Raw genomic sequence first — 16,712 nt, 5'->3', positions numbered from 1 at the left:
ATGTCTGCCTACGGTAAAAACGACAGAAAATATCTACAATGAAACACTCATGACCTTGCATTTCATCATTGAATACTGTTGGAACATACCAGTGGTGGAAAGTAAATACGTGCATTTACTTTAGTACTGTACAAGTATTTATTATTCATTATTATAATTATATCTATTTAAATATAAATTATTTGTTTGACAAATATAATTGCTAGTTACTATTTAGTTTAAAGTTTCACATTCAAAACATGTTAAATTAAAAAAATATTCTAATATATGAAAAACCGATGCACCACCCTGCCGTAATTTACTGTATTCAGAAAAAATAAATCTAGTTTGACGAAGTGTTCGATGAAGTCATGTGGTTTATGTATCTTTGGCAAATCAAGAAAAGATACCGTGGCTCCTTCTGCAAAACAAAAACAAACGAAGACCCTCTGAGGTGCATGCTGGACCTATACCTGCACGTAACCCCGAAGTGCCTGTAGTGCTTCCCAATTCTTACAATCAAGAGGAAAAACAGAAGAAAATCAATCTAATAAATACCAAACTCTCAAATAATAATTTAACAGTAAATCAAGTATTTCAGACTAGCTTTCAGTGCTTGTATTTGTAATGTAGTTGTATATTGAGGTATTTCTACATCTACTTAAGTAAAGAGTCTAAGTAGTTTATTGTACTGGATAATGCTGTACAGTGAGAATTGTACATTAGTATCATCAACAAACTGAAGTGCGCGGTAACACCCTGCTCTGCTCAGCGGTCACCACTAGAGGCCGCTATTTCCTCAAAGTCTATCTTCATCGACGTGTCGAGAAGCGTCTTGTCGCCATGATGAGAGCTTTATATGGCAAAGCAACTCCTTTAACTTTGAGGTCCAAAAAAATAAAGGTCGTTCCCACGTGTGTTTCCAGAATAACAAACCTGTTGAACAACAACTCTATCAGCATCCTGCCTGCGGAGCTGCTCTCTCTACAACACGCGAGTCTTCCCCCGTTTGTTTGCTCCGAGCTCATCTGTTTGCTGGAAATGTTCCAAAAAAAACTCTTTAAGTGTTTTACACACCGCACAGATTTGTGATTAAATGCTTTTCTTTTTGCAATGCCTGCAAGCTAGCTGAGCTGAATGTGGGAAATAATGCCTTGAATGAGGTTCCTGCTGTTTTGGGCCATCTGGAATCATTGAAGAAACTCTATCTGTTCAGCAACCAAATTACAGCCGTGCCACCTGATGCGATAGGTAGGTTCTCTCTGTTCTGAATGATTAGTACCTCGGAAGATCTGTTTAAAAGAACAAAGCTTAAGTATTGTCATATTTATATTTTACAGATGGTTTATGAAACCTTGTTTTGCTCAATCTGAACCACAACCAGATTCAAAGACTTCCACCAGAGATTAAAAGGTATAGGCCACATTTATGGCACCATGCTATCCAAGAACTACATACCTGCAATAGTAGGTTCTAAAGACCACTACCGCTTTAATAACTTGAGCTTATACATACAATGCTGTGAAGATTAGCCTACTTTAGAAATGTAATATGTTACAGATTACCAGTTACTGCAATAAGTAATGTAACTATTTGTAATTACTTCATCGACGTACTGATTACATTTGATGACTTTTTGATTACTTTTCTAAAGTAATGTCTTAAACTGGGCAATAAATAAAAAACTAAATAAAAACACTGAGTGTATTATCAACAAACTGAAGCGCGCGCACACACACACGCACACACACACACACACACACACACACACACACACACACACACACACACTAGTGTCTTCCCAACAATGCTTACATGTTAGGCTAAATTTAATTGATTGTTGACTTATAACTGACTTGTTTTAATCTCTATCCCAAGAAATGGTCAAATGAACGCCACAAAGGGCTTAAGAATATTGTGTTTCTGGGTTAAACAGAATTAAAGCAAACCTCTCTATAGCATTAGTTTGAGTAGGCTTCGACTCCTGAGTGTGCTGGACAATAAGCTGGAGGAGGTCCCTGTTGAGTTGGCTCATCTCACCGGGTTGACTGAGATAAACTCAATAATTTGTCCTGGCTCCCTCAGCAGCTGTACCAGTGTAAAGACCTAACCAAGCTGCATGTAGCCAGAAGCAAGCTGACCAGCCCACCAGAGGTGGGTATTCGCTGGTGTGATGTTTACAATGCGTCACCTACATAACCAAAACACTTACCGTATACATTTCACTCAGGGAATTGGGGCATTGGCAAAACTCCAAGTCCTGGAGGTGGCTGGAAACAAGTTGTCCATGTTCCCTGTTGAGGTACAGTATACAGTATTAGCTAATTCAGCACTGTGAACCGCTGACTGTGAGCCGATGTCATCAGTGCAGGATGCGGAAGTGCTTACGTTAAAGGTAAAGTGTCACAGAAGTACAGACAGAACACTCAGAATATGTATTACCCTTCTGTGTAAGATACCTCCCAATATGTCTTTGTGTTTATGCAGTAACATTGTATTGGTGTAATTGCTTCACCTCTTGTCTTGTGGGAGGACAGGTACCGGTCCTCTCTGGTCCACATGATGCTTCGCCACTACCCAACCCTGACCGCCCTGTTGGCCAATGGCAGCTGTTGTGCGCCCTGTCTGGACCCCTTTCTCCCCACCTGGCTGGAGTGTGTGCATCTTATCAGCCTGAAGAAGGTTGGTTGAATATGTTTGTCCTACGATCATTGCTTTAGGGGATTGTGTAAAATGATGTTCATCAAAATATGATTCTCTGGCCCCTTGATATAGGAAGAATATAGTGGCTCATGTAATTAAATGTGCATTGTCTTTTTTTTAAATGTGTGTTACAGGACATGAAAATGAGGAGTTTGCAGACTATTCCAGTGCTTGCATAAGTGCCTAAATATGGATGGACAATCCTATTATGGTGTTGCTACAAGATAAATATAAGTTAATTAAAAAGGTACTGTTCATGATCTCAATCACTGTCTTATCTCATTGTTTTTAAACTAAAACTGTGGACACAGATCTATCAATACACATATTTAACAACAGCATATTTAACAACACCTGGCAGCAGTTAGATGTGTTCAGGTATGTTAATATGGTGCTATGATTTCCAGTATATGAGGTTTTTTCGTCTCACAGATGCCATTTGACTCTGCAGTCACTAGGTGGCATCCAATGAACATTGAAAACGGGTTGAATCCTGCTTTAATACTTCATATAGGCTTCAATTGACAGCAGGTAGAATATATATCTTTGCTGTGTGCCAACCATACAACTTTCATACAATCCCAATAATAGAATTAACACCGCAACAGCTGGAGACCAGTTCTGTGCACGGTGACTGCGTTTACTCATGCATACTACACTTAGATTAAAACCTTTGTACGTGAATACCTGGATATACAAATATACAACATATTCAACATGCAGGCTACATTGAGGCTCAAACATTACAATTAAATTTCATATTAAAATATTGCGTTTTACCGACAGGTGTCTGAATTATTTTGTCCACCTTATTTATATCAATGAGGGGAGGCTAAACTATGGAAACACCTCTCTGTGTAATGCAATACAGCTTTTACAGCCCCATGAAGTACATCAAGATTTCACCAGCATATATCACCTACTCATATTTTGTCTATGTAAATCTAGTGAGATCCTATTCCCTTGTCAGGGTTGATCAAGCTGTACTGAGACTCCATAGCTGTCCCATCTCTATCTCCATCTCCAGCCAATGGCATCTGTTCCAACCTGCCAGACAAGAGAGAGATAGGGAGGGAGGGAGAGCGAGAGAGAGAGAACTTCATTTCTAGCAAATTAATTTCCCATCCATGCCTCCAGAGCTTGCTAGCTCGTTCAATCGCTGCTGCGGCCGCTGCTGCGTGTGTCTACTGAGTCGGAGCCTCATGCATAAGGCATCAGGTTTAATTGCAAACCCAGAAACTAATGACTTTGGACTGGTTAACAGCAGGGGAGCCATACATCTCGCACAAACTGAATGAAAAATCAGCTCGGAGGAGAGAAAAAAAGAAGCCTAGCCCCTAATTGATGAATAATTGAAGCGGCGAGCTACAGGGCATAATTGTGACATTTTGTTTCAATCAATTTCCAAGTGGTGTGGGCGAAAGTGCACTTAAAGGGAAAAGTCAATGACAACGAGGAAAGAAAGAGAGCGATAGAGAGAGCAGTTGGAGATGGAAATGGACATTAGGTCTTCAGTCATTACAGTGACATTTTCTGGGGCAAAAGACCAGACTCGTTCAAAAACTCTCCGTCTCCATCTCACTTTGTAGGCTTTTTGTCAAACTCCTGTTATGCCACTGTTTCATCACCTTTTCACTGCCAGACAATTAGTCCATATCCTTTTAAAATCATCTCTTTTGTTCATTTTTCCAGTTATCTTATTCATTTTTTAAAAGAAAAGTCAATTTCAACGCTAGTTTCCATTTAAGGCACAGAAAAACTAAAGTGAGGCTGGCATCTGTTTAAGTGGATGCATTTGTGTTCTCAGAAAAGTCCGAATTGAATTTCCAGTCAGCTTAGTTAGTTTACTGTCAATAAGAGTATGAGGGCATTGGGCCAAGTCAGCCAGTGTGTTGGAGCTAAACACCGCACCAGTTTGTCTTGGCCTTGATGGAGTAGAGTGGACAAAGCCTCGAGGTCAGTCGGGCAGACAAAGAGAAGCAGTCAGAGCCACTGGGGCACTGGATATCTGACCCAATGCACTTGCCCTAGATAGGATGGAATTTGGTTTACTTTTCAATAACTGACAATGTTAATACATATATTTGAAATATGCAGCACATCAATGGTGCACCCAAAAACAGAAATCATGTTCTTATTGACATTGTCATTATAACAACATTCAATGTTTGAAAATTCAGGAATCAGGAACGAGTCTCAACAGAGTAAATGATCGAGATGCATCTCAAGACACGTAAGGAACAGTAAGGCATTTTGGAAAATACCTTTATTTCTTTTCTTGCAGAGTTGGATGAGAAGATTGGAACCGCTCATGTATGTACAGTAAGGATTAAGCTACTTTAGAGTTGCTACTAGCGCCCTAATGCTACTGCAGCTTTTGTACAGATTGCAGAAACAAGATAATGTGTCTATTAGTGAACTTTAGAGGTGCTGCTAGGTGTGTGTTGTTACCACCACCACCACCACCACCACCACCCCCACCCCCGGCCAGGCTAGCTGTTTCTCCGTTTCCAGTCTTTGTGCTCTCGTGTGTATCTCTTGACAAGAAAGCGCTCAAGTGTATTTCCCAAAATGTTATTTTATAAATTTTATGAAACTTGCATTCAACATTCTTCTATTACACTTTCCCTGAATAATCACACTGGGTGCCATCATATTGCCAATTAAGTCTAACTCTGGTTTGCACTTCACAGGGAAATGTTGCCTGGTTACATCACTACCGACTTTGCTCCCCTGCCTCCGGCATTGGAAGAGAGCTGTATGTTCACACATCTACATTCAAACTTTTTTTTAAAGACTTAATTATCAAGACTAAGACTACACAGACACCGTTTTGTTCTGGGGGAAAATTTGACAATAAATTAAATATAATTTGACTAAATATTCACTAGATTTACATAATGACCTCACAAATTCAAATTGTTTTCAGGGTGTGTACATGAACATGCCTGATAAATAGGTCACTCCGTTCCGCTGGAACCATACTAATGGGCGAAAGGCCGACATTACGTGCCTTCTCGAAGGCAGCAGATGTTGAAGCCTAAAGCAGTGGAGGTGGCTCGGTGGCCTCGGGACTTAGTCTGTTGAGTCGGTCTGGTGTCTGGTGTCAAGCTTTACGCATGTATTTACACATACACACACAGGCCTCTTTAACCCACTGCAAATACAAGTCACTCCACCCACTCTGCATTGATGGCACGTCATCAAGATAATTCTGCCCCCATCGCTTTGTTTTCATCTCGTCGCTTCACAAAACACATAGTCGCACCCCCACATGTGCGCAGACACACTTTTTCCATATCACTGAGCTGTCCCTTATGATTGCCATATTCAGAGTGCCCTGTGTTTTCGTACGGAATATTTCTGGAAAACCACGCACAGCTTGATTGACGTCTATGGAAATGAGGAGGTTGCATCCTCAAAGGAGACACCATACGGATGGGAGCAGCACACTGACGAGAGGCATCTACAAAAGGCGCTTGTAAATTCCTGACATGCCGAGCGTATGTTAATGAGCCATTCTCTCGCTCTGATATAATTACTGCGAGGGGATATTGCCTTTGGTGGAAATATCTGTCTCGCATGGCATGGCTACCTCATGGGGGTGAAAAAAGTAAAGAATGACAAAGTAGTGGGTGCATAAATTCTCATTTACCATGCTTGGAGGTAAAGAGAGTGATGTTGGCAAATTCACTCAGGATGATGTATTGGGGGAGAAGACACCTTGGGTTCATTACATACCTCCTTTGCTAAAGCGCTTTCTGCAGTCTTGTATCGTTTGTTAGAGGGTATTTAGTCTGCCTTGTCATTTAGACCACTTACTTAGGATGTCTTCAGAGGAGCCTATGGCTGTTTGAGCTCAAATTGCTTCTTCGAGCTAAAAAGGCATGTGGTATTTTAACTCAAAGCAAAACATAGGATGCTGCAAGATCATAGGGTGCTGGATGGAAGCTTTTATTGTAATGGGTATGATGAAAATGTGTGTTTGCTGCTGAAGGTCATATGCAGCCTCGGCTCTGCACTTGTGACTGCGACTTTGATTTTAATATTCTGCTCCGTATCATCAAGTCTCAGTACTACGTGTTTAGGCTTAATATATCATTTGCACGGTTATCATGTGTGAATTACTTTTACAGTAATACACTTAAACAAGTTTGTGCAACTGGTTCCAGTAACAAACACAGCCCAGCATGACATTCCCACTCCATCAAAGCCATGATTGCGGTCTTTCCCTCAGAAAAAAAAATTATTTGACACCGGCTCACCCTGATTTCTCCTCTTCTGTCCTCGGGGCAATGGCAGAGGTGCTATTAAAATGAGTAGCATTGATTTCTGAATTAGGGGGCTTGTGACTGAAGAGAGGGAAAAACAGCCATTCGATAGCGAGCGGTAGGCCAGTGTCATAGCCAGGAGTGCACACCACTCCAATCAGTGGAATCTATTGTCGTGCATCGCTGCCCATGACAGATCTTGGTATCGAGCCACTGGCAGAGTACCAGGGTATTGTCTGGCTGATGGCTGCACAATCAATACTGTTGTGCTACAAATGCCCGTGGGCACTAGGGGGCACTATGATTCTCTGCTTGCTCTCCTGCAGATAAGGAGAGAGATGCACTGAAGCGCCGCAAACTGAGGTATGCCTGATGAATCAAAGAGATAGAGCAGCTAATAAAAAGCAAGAACAATGAGCGGTTATTGGAATTGGAAAGCTTAATTGAAGTCTCAGCATCAGATCAGAGCATCGTAACTCATGTGTGACCGTTAAATCTAAAAAAAAGTGCAACCAAATGTGAGAAAAGGTGGAAATCTGCTGGCACTCATTAATGCATATCAACAGAAAAATAGATGACAAAGACACCAGATGTATAAGACAATAACTGTACCAGCATTCATCAGAATCAACACAATTGAACAAAAGAGCATCCTTGATATAGATTAAAAAAGTGAGGAAAATAATCTACAAAAGAAGGATCTGAAGCGCGCTGGACTAAAAAAAGATGCTACAAAACAAAGCCCCCCAGATGTGCCAGTCTAATAACCCAGCTTCCATCTAGTCTTGTTATTCTTTTTCACACCACGATATAATATATAAATAACAGTTGGAATACAAGCGAGTAAACGGTCTGTCCTGTGAGGTTACAAAGAAGCGATGCCATTACCGAGCCTTTCCTCATTAGGGGAGTTTTGAGACAAGAGCCCGGCCGCCAGGCCAGCAACCTCTCTCTGGCAGTTCTGGGTCAGCACCGACCACACTGCCAAAACAGCACGCCGCATTTCGGTGAAGAAATAAGACAAAAACAGTGCTGGGAACTTCAAAGGAAAAATAAATCTTTAATCCTGAATGTCTTTGAATCTCTTCGAAAGTTTCTACGGGTTTGATAATGACAGAGACCGCGGAGACGGATAAAGAATCCGTGTTTCTGTTTGTTCGGGAGAAAGTGACTGTTTATTTATCAGGGGAACAGAACTGAATGGAGAATCGGGCTGAAAGAGATAGACGCTGCATTCCATCTCTTGATATTACCTCTGATAGTTCACTCAGTAGGATGCCGTGTGGTATTTTACGATGCATGTTTTAATGCTTTCATTTTTCCAAAATAATTCTTTATTGTGTGGTATTCATTTCTATTATTCTCAGGTTGTGTTATTACTACCTACACCGTAGTTGACTTTTCAGTTAGACAATTGCAAATCCTCTTGACTCACACGCATACAAGTTTTTCACACTTTCTTATTGGATTCATTATTCAAAACAACCCGGCATATGAATTCAGCCCGTCAGGCACGCAGTGGCGAACCTGCTGAGTCGACCCTACGAAGCGTTTCAATTCCAGCTCCACTCCACTCTATCATCAGTTTGATTGACGGCACACAATCTCAAAACCCAGTTTGAGGTCAAGTGATGGCCACTGGAGCATGGCCCAGTATAGCGGAGCAGCAGGCGGGTGGGACACCAGGTAGCAGCATCTGGTCTCCGGGTTTTTCTAGAACACACACTGCCTGTGGCGCTGCAGGCTTGGCTGGCCCAACATCTGTCTGCGATGTGCAGGCCGGCTGGATGAGCAGACCCACAACCCAACCAACCAGCCATTTGAACGTCCTGCCCAAGTAAACGCCCTTCAGGAATATGTGGGTTAATATCTCTGTTATCTCAGTCTGACTCTACTCAGCTGCCGTCATTGTTTTTTTCTTCGTTCTGTAGCCATTCCTCCAGATGAAGATCGTATCCTCTAAAGTTCCACGTTTCTCAACGCTTCATTTCTTGTGAAGCAAATGTTTTCCTCCAACATCAAACAAATTCACAAAGCCGCTGTGGCCTCCAGTGACAAAGCTGCAACGAGAAAGATATGTTGTGCACATTTCAACAACGTATTTGTTGTAACAGTAAGAGGCTGTGTGTATTCTTAAGTTGTGACAATCAATGCCAAGAATAAGAAAGGTGCTTTTGTTGCTCAACTGTATTTTCACACCCTCTAGCCAATATATTTGCTATTTCCAGTACACTTGCTTTTGTAAACAGAGACATGACAATGATGAATTCCCTCACCACATTGAATGTGAATACAGGCACTCTGCCGTTATGCATACATTGTAACTTTTCTTTGTATAAAATGAAACAAGAGTCTACAGCTACGCTATCAGCTTTGCGAGGCTGTAGGCTACTTTGGCACGGCACTGCGTTGAGCTAAATGCTAACATGAACAAGCCAACATGTTTGCAATGACAACATGCTGAGTTTAGCAGGTATAATATTGACCACCTAAATGTCATGTGTTATCATGCTAACATTTCCTAATTAGGACTTAACACAAAGTGCAGCGGAGGCTAATCAAAATGTGGATAGTATTGTAATAATTTCATCATATATTAAGTATTGAACCAATAAAAATGGCACCAGATGAAAAATAAAGGGGCAACATGAGACAATAGTTTTGGAGATATTTGACTAAATAACAAAAGAGTTGACCTCATGGTGGTGCTGTAGTAAGAGTCAGCAGGATTCCTCCTCTGGGGAACATGAATGGCTGAACTAAATTTCATGGCAGTTTATCCGATAGTTGTTGAGATATTTCAGTCTGGACCAAAGTGGCTGACTAACCGACAGACTGACAACAACAAAGTGATAGCTGCCCTCTGCTCACTCCACACATTTTAAATACCACTCATCATTTTAATGGTTCCAACGTTTTTTTTTTTTTTTAAATATACAATCCCAACAGACTTAAAATTCATAGGTTAGAGCGGCGTAGGCAGAGAAAAGAGTTTATTATTTCTGCGTTCAGAATGACAAGGACCTGCTGTGAATAAAGAGGCAGCAATCGTAACCTTGCCAGGATAATTGAAGAAACTTTGCAGCCACTGTCATGTCAATCAAGCATTCATTCATTGTCTCCCTGTGAAGAGGGGTAAACATTTCCAAGATAATTAGGAGAGAGTTCAGTTTGACGAAAGCCAACCCTTTGCATGTGGTTTTAATGAATCCAAAACATTCTGTATGGGACGTTGCCTTTGTGTAATTAGCACATCTTGAAAAAACATGTTCCTGCCCTAAAGATAAGTTACAATTACTTTAAACACTGTAGCGCTGTCGCATCCGTAGCTGATTAAATGCAAAGTTAAGTTTACATTTGTCCTGTTGCTATATTATCTAAGCTGAGTAACACCAATCGGAGTGAAAACAACACAATCATAACAGCTCGATACTTCACACAGCTCAGACCAACAGAAAAGAGCAGCGTGATGCATTGTGCCCGCTTGCCCCCTTCCAATCCAGCCTTGCCGACACCAGATGGCTGCCTCTCCCACAATGCCGTGCGGTCGCAGATGCCAACAGAAGAGGTGACAAACACTCTGCAGGTGTCTGTCCCTCTGCGTCCGCAGTGTGTGTGCACGTTTGTGTGTGTGTGAGTGTGTGTGTGTGTGTGTGCCCGCGACAGGGGACAAAGTGCATCTTTCTTGCAGGGAGAGGTGAGTGTAATTGATAGCAGAGGACAACCTGCAGGAAGGAAGTGCCATCATATGCTAAATGGATGGGCTGGCACAAACGGCTGGGACAGATGCAGTCAACATTTCTCATTAAGGAATCTTATACGAGTATGTTGAGAGTCTATTTTACCAACACATTATGTGTGAAGCATTGTTTCCAAAAGCACGAATCTGTCTGGGGAAATCAACATTTTGTGCAGTAATGTCCAACATAGTGCCTTAAAAACATAATTATTTGCATCAATAACACTGCAAGCAGCATCTATATCCTGTATGACTGCATCATTTCATGCTGCAATGTAGGAGTGCTTTTGGCTGCACTCTGCAATCTGTTCCCTTTCCCTGTGTGTTGGCCAGGCCAGGTGTGGTGGTTGGCAGGGGCTAGCAGAGCCAGGTGAGCAAGCTGCTGGCCAGGTGCCCTCCAGAGGCTCACTAGACTGACCAGATACCAGATGGCTGTGGAGCACAAACAGGCAGGCAAGTACACCAGCGCACAGACACACACGCACACACACAAGAGCACACACAGTTACTCTTGCAAGTGGACCATCTCACACATACTTTACATACACAAGCACACACGTAGACACTCTGTTGTGTGCCATAAAAAGGAGAACATTCAGAAACATTGCAGCCCTCTAGTGAGTTTGGAAGTGAAATGCTTAATGTGTTTTTACTGTACCTCTTTCCCACCGGCTGAGGTAGAAGTCATGCACAACACAGCGATATACAACTCCCTCCACCTCGGAGCGCACATAAATGTCACTCATAAAGTCTGAAGCTCAACTAGATCAGGATGAATTTTTGAGAGTTTATGGGACTTCGGTTTTGGTGCTTAAATAAATACTTTGACATGCGAGTTAAGCTACTAATGAAGACTTTGGCCCACAGTTTGAAGAGATATTACAACGTTTCTTTGTGAAAATATGTTCCGTTAACAATTGAGCTGTTAGTGTATTAACTATACTATTACTGTGTGAAATACAAGCTAATGGAGATTGAGGTTTTCTTAATTTTTGACGACTATGCAAATTGAGTCGTTCCAAGCTGCTTGAGCATTATCTTTAGAGTATACTTTCACACACCTGCTTCTGAAAAGTCACTGAATGAAAAATGAGTTTAGCTACAACTTTTTCAGCAAATGAAAGCTCTCCAAGCATACTGAATATTAAGTGCAGTATTTGCATATCAGTAGTTCGGCCTTGCAGCTCCTCTGTTTCCAAACGGCCGCCCATGCTGGTAATAGACTGGTTTGGATTCGGCGGTTGCCAATCCAGAGCTTTGAATCTCAGCCCAAACCCGATGAGCTCGACTCTGGGTTTGGCTTGATTCAGGCTCTAATTCCCTCTGACTCCAATTAGGTCAAGTTTGATTTCATTCATTTTAAATGAATGTATTGCAGTTATGTTTGTTTTTGTGCTGTTCCTTACTGTTGTGTCATCTATTTTGTTTATATTATAATAACTTCTTTTGTTTCTGTTGTTTACCATGTAAAGCGTCTTTGAGTACCTTTTAAAGCGCTATACAAATAAAATGTATTATTATTATTATCATTATTATTGCATTCTTCATCTGATGTTAATGTTCTTTACGTTACAATTTGTTATTAATACCCAACTATTGTCTGCAATCAGCCAATTGAGGATCATCTACAGTTGACAAATGTACTAAAGGTAAAACAGAATCCAAGCTAGTTTAAGTAGGGTTAGTTTAGGCCAGAGTTGTACAACTTTAATATAGTCTATTTACTCTTTACCCTTACCGGCATCATATCTCACAAGACCTTACAGCTTTTATAGCTAATACCATGGTTCTACCGTTAGAGTCTCAATAACCTGTTCCAAACAAATTCCATCTAGATTCACAGTAGCAGCCAATTGCAATAACGCAGCAGCGTCTGAGAACTTAAACGCCATAAAGCTGGTTGTTATACATACATGCAGTGCATAATATCCAGCTTCCATACAGAAACAATGACAGACGTTTCTTTTGCATCAACTGACGGTTCATAAATCACACTTGTGGGCCTGGCCAAGAGAAGACGGATTGGCCATCTGTAAATATTTATTCAGCATCTCTATAATTAAACAGAGCCAATGCATCATGTCAGGCATACATGTCTGATGACGGCAGCTCACGCACACAGCGCTGAATAATACAGTGTGGAACAGCTTGGTCAAACATTTGTTGTAGATCTGAGAGAGACAGCGAGACAGAGATAGACAGAGAGAGAGTAGATTAGTCCAACATGTTGGAATAGTAAAGGATGGACTTCTAAATGCAAGATGTCATTTGACAAAGAGTGATAGCGGAGAGGAAATCAACAGATGAAACGATAAATACGAGGGGATGCAGGAGAGAGAACGACAGAAGGATGAGCAGCAAGGAAAGATGAATCCAAGATGTCAGTGGAGAGAAAGAGAGAGAGACAGAGCGGGAAGGTCTGATGATCCGAGGAAATAGTTTCATGATGGTCTGTTAGAGACTCATATAGCCCCGTCCTACCTCTCCATGGAGGAGAGGAGAATTGAAACCAGGACTCACTGGGATCAAATCTGCCTCATTCTCTTGATATTACCACCGATTTTAACTTTACAATAACTTGTGCAAAAATTCCACTGTGCAATACTCTGATTTATCTAGCATTAGTATTGTATTTATATTGTATGTTTCAAGTAATATTTGTATTTACTATTCCTGCATATAATACATTATAGTAGTATACATATATTTTTCCAAATTCCTTATTTTTTCATAGTTATTGTTGTTTATTTATTGTAATACAATGCACACAATTTTACTTACTTATTTTACATTTCTATTTTCTTATAACTCTATGTTTTATATATTTATATTTTAAGGTAGAACAACTCTAACATAACCTAATTTCCTGCCGGGGGATCAATAAAGTATTTTGGATTATGATTTGAAAGAGGGTTAAAGTTGTCTACTGATCTTAACTGATGAGAAAACCATGAGAACAGGAGGCAAAATAGAAAAAAGGGTCTTTAAGTCTGATTAAAAGGAACTTGCAGGCTAATAAAGTTCAGCAATTCTTAGCTGGACGAGTGATACAAAGAGTAACTGAGAAGCTGGAGAAGCTGTGGAGTTCTAGTTGTACACATTAACCCCTTTCAGATGTCTGTGTCTTTGGTTGGTAATGAGAAGGAGGTCCCTTACAGTAGGTAGTTCCCTACAGTACGTAGCTCTCTTACAAAAGAGGCAATATAACTTCCCATTGGTCCTATCATCATGTCAGAGCGAGCCCTCTATGTAAGCTCAATACAACAGGACACATCAACAAAAAATGTAGGTCACTTATACTCTATAGAAATTGACAGAGTGACTCGGACTCACAGGTGCAGTCAATAAACTGTAGAGCTAGGGATGACCGATGCTTGTAAACTCTGTAGGTCGACACACTACTTCATGAAACGAATGCTGCATTAAGCAAATTTTGACAAACAAGGCTTTATGTTTGACGAAGACATTGAATGATCCATTAATTTATTAGCCTCCACAGACACATTAGTTTGTTGGAACCTTTAAGAGTGCTGTCATTTCATTCCACACAGTTCACATCCCTGTAGAAATCATCTAATGTACTTAAACTGTAGCTCGCCATGAAGCCGCAGAACTCTGTATAAAAACACTTAAGCACTTACTATCTTAAATTGCAAACACATGGCTACCATTACTGTTTCAGAGCATCTATGCTTAGGCCTACTGAAGCACATGTAACCCCCGTTTGTTTCTGTAAGTGACCGGGCTCGACAGTAATGGTTGCCAGGTTGCCATTGGCAACCATATTTTGAGAAATTCTTCAATTATTGGCCAAATGGTTTCAATCAGTGGAAACCACTTTTTAACATAACAAACAGCAAACAGCAAACGTTGTGCTGTTTAGCAAACAGCACAACGTGGCAAACATGCACCCAAAATAGATTCATTCTTAATATCTGTTGCATTAGAGACATTTAGATATTAGATATATAGTTAGAATCAGAACCGAGCAACGCTTCAGGTGCGTCGGTGCGTTTACTCGCGTGCCTAAAATTGCTTATATATATATATATATTCAGTTTCAGCAATCAAAAGCTGATGCCTAACTTTTAAAAGTTAGCGTTGAGCCCTAAAGTGTAAATGCGGCATGCACACATCTTCTCTGTATGTCTCTGTCAGTGTGCACTTTGCTCATTAGTATGCGGATTGTGTCTGGATTTGAATCCATAAGGGAGCAGGCATTTCTGATCCGAGACATTTCAAGCAGATATAGAACAACGTTGCAACCTCCCCCAGGTCTCCAGACAACCAGCCCCAGACAATCTTCATCCATCTTCCTTCTCCTCTCACACCAATCAAGTTTGTGTGTCATGGGACAGCGAAGAAGTCCCATGTATATTTCAGCGAAATATCTCAGCCAGTCTGCATCGCAAAACTCACAAAAATGTGACATTTAGAATGAAAAATGAATTCCACTAACAAACCATTCACCAGTAAAATGGCTTTTAATCAAGATGATGGCTTGACGTGCCTGTGGTGCTTCTATTCACATTTAACATTTTTATTAATACACAGCATTGGGATAAATTAATGTCATATTGTCCACAGGGACGACCTCGTGAAGTGATAAATACTCCATTGGCCCCGTCACGGTTTCTTCAACTTTCGTCTATTCATTAATACAAAAACATTATTTCTGACAACCAGGACAAACATAACAAGTAAAATAGCGCACTGGAGAAATATTTAGAAGTCAGTAATGTATGTGACTGTTTATGCATTTCTAATGAGGACAGCAGGAAACCAATGAGGCAAACTTTTAAGAAATCTTTTATATAGAATTTGAAATAAAGTTCTGTAGGTTTGAGCAGTGCTTGTATCTTTACGTATATATATATATATATATATATAGGCAATAGGACTCTTGAGGGCTGAGCACATATTTTGGACTAAATCTGTACAAATATGCTCAATCTATATGTTTTACATCAACAAACACAACATGAACATTGTGTTTTTATCAGTGGTATCTGAGATGTTCATAGTAACAATAAGTAACAGAAATTCCATCATAAACCCGAACAATTACAGCATTACACATTGAAGATGACATGTTTCCTGACTTTTCCTAACTTTTTGGTCAAGCCTCAGACTCTTAGGGCCTTGGACCAAACCTCACACGACCATCTCATAGATTTTGGTAAAAACATCCCTCCCACACTGGAGGTAAACACTGACTTCTTTGATGCATTAGCATATTCGATTTTAGCACACCCTTAGTCATGACATCCCCAATTTTAGAATTAAAGACCACCATTACATGCAGGGCCTATATGTAGCAGCACCAAACCAATGCTTTAGTTTTATACACAACTCAACCCCCCCAGGTCCTTCCTGAACTCCAGCCAACCCAACGCACACACATGCACACATACCTCCCATGCCTCCTCAGAGAGATGGATGGCATGCATTCCCATCCCTCTCTTAGGCCAGCATCCAGGTGCACAACAGCTGGGGAAACCAGGGGGAGGGTGCTGGATAAGGGGGGGGGGGGGGGGGGGGGGGGGGGAGAGACAGAGGACCAGGGATGGGTGGATGGAAGTCCTGAAAGGATGCTCAGGAATAAGCTATACATTTCCTGGTGTCTCCTTTTCTGTCTGGGGAGCAGTCATGTATGGTCTTGCTGTGGTGGCGAGCCCAGTTTCATTAGGCATTAGCTTTAATCTGTGCTCTCTACTGTCCCTTGATCAACAGGAATAGATCTATATATGAAGAGAGAAAGGAGCGTGGCAGTAAACTGGGCAAAGGATCCAAATGAAGAAAGAGGGGGAGGAAATTGAGAGAATAGTGTTGAGTGAAGAAAAAAAGTATCCGCTGATTTACAAGCCTGCTTTGGTGCTTCATTCAGGATTGTGAAAGATACTGTACATCACAGGACGTCCCATATGCTCTAAATGTTCAATGAGGCCAACAGTCACTTTCACTCTCTGATATATGCCTCAAGTGTACGATTTAGCCCAACTAATGTTTAACAGTGAACT

The 16,712-nt window shown here is 41.0% G+C and overlaps 1 protein-coding gene across 1 annotated transcript; it reads left to right on the top strand.

Moving 5' to 3' along the window:
- The first annotated feature begins 822 nt into the window (after window positions 1–822).
- On the top strand, window positions 823–2,910 carry lrrc69 (leucine rich repeat containing 69). The gene is given in 9 exon segments (XM_076105573.1): window positions 823–972; window positions 1,104–1,230; window positions 1,320–1,392; window positions 1,945–2,036; window positions 2,039–2,133; window positions 2,210–2,374; window positions 2,467–2,661; window positions 2,817–2,848; window positions 2,850–2,910. Coding segments are annotated over 9 exon segments (990 nt in total).
- The last annotated feature ends 13,802 nt before the right edge of the window (window positions 2,911–16,712 follow it).

Source organism: Anarhichas minor, unplaced genomic scaffold, assembly GCF_050575085.1.
Source record: "Anarhichas minor isolate MPS153535 unplaced genomic scaffold, ASM5057508v1 ptg000033l, whole genome shotgun sequence".
NCBI lineage: Eukaryota > Metazoa > Chordata > Actinopteri > Perciformes > Anarhichadidae > Anarhichas > Anarhichas minor.
The sequence above is the reverse complement of the archived record's forward strand: the minus strand, read 5'-3'. Positions and strand labels throughout refer to the sequence as shown.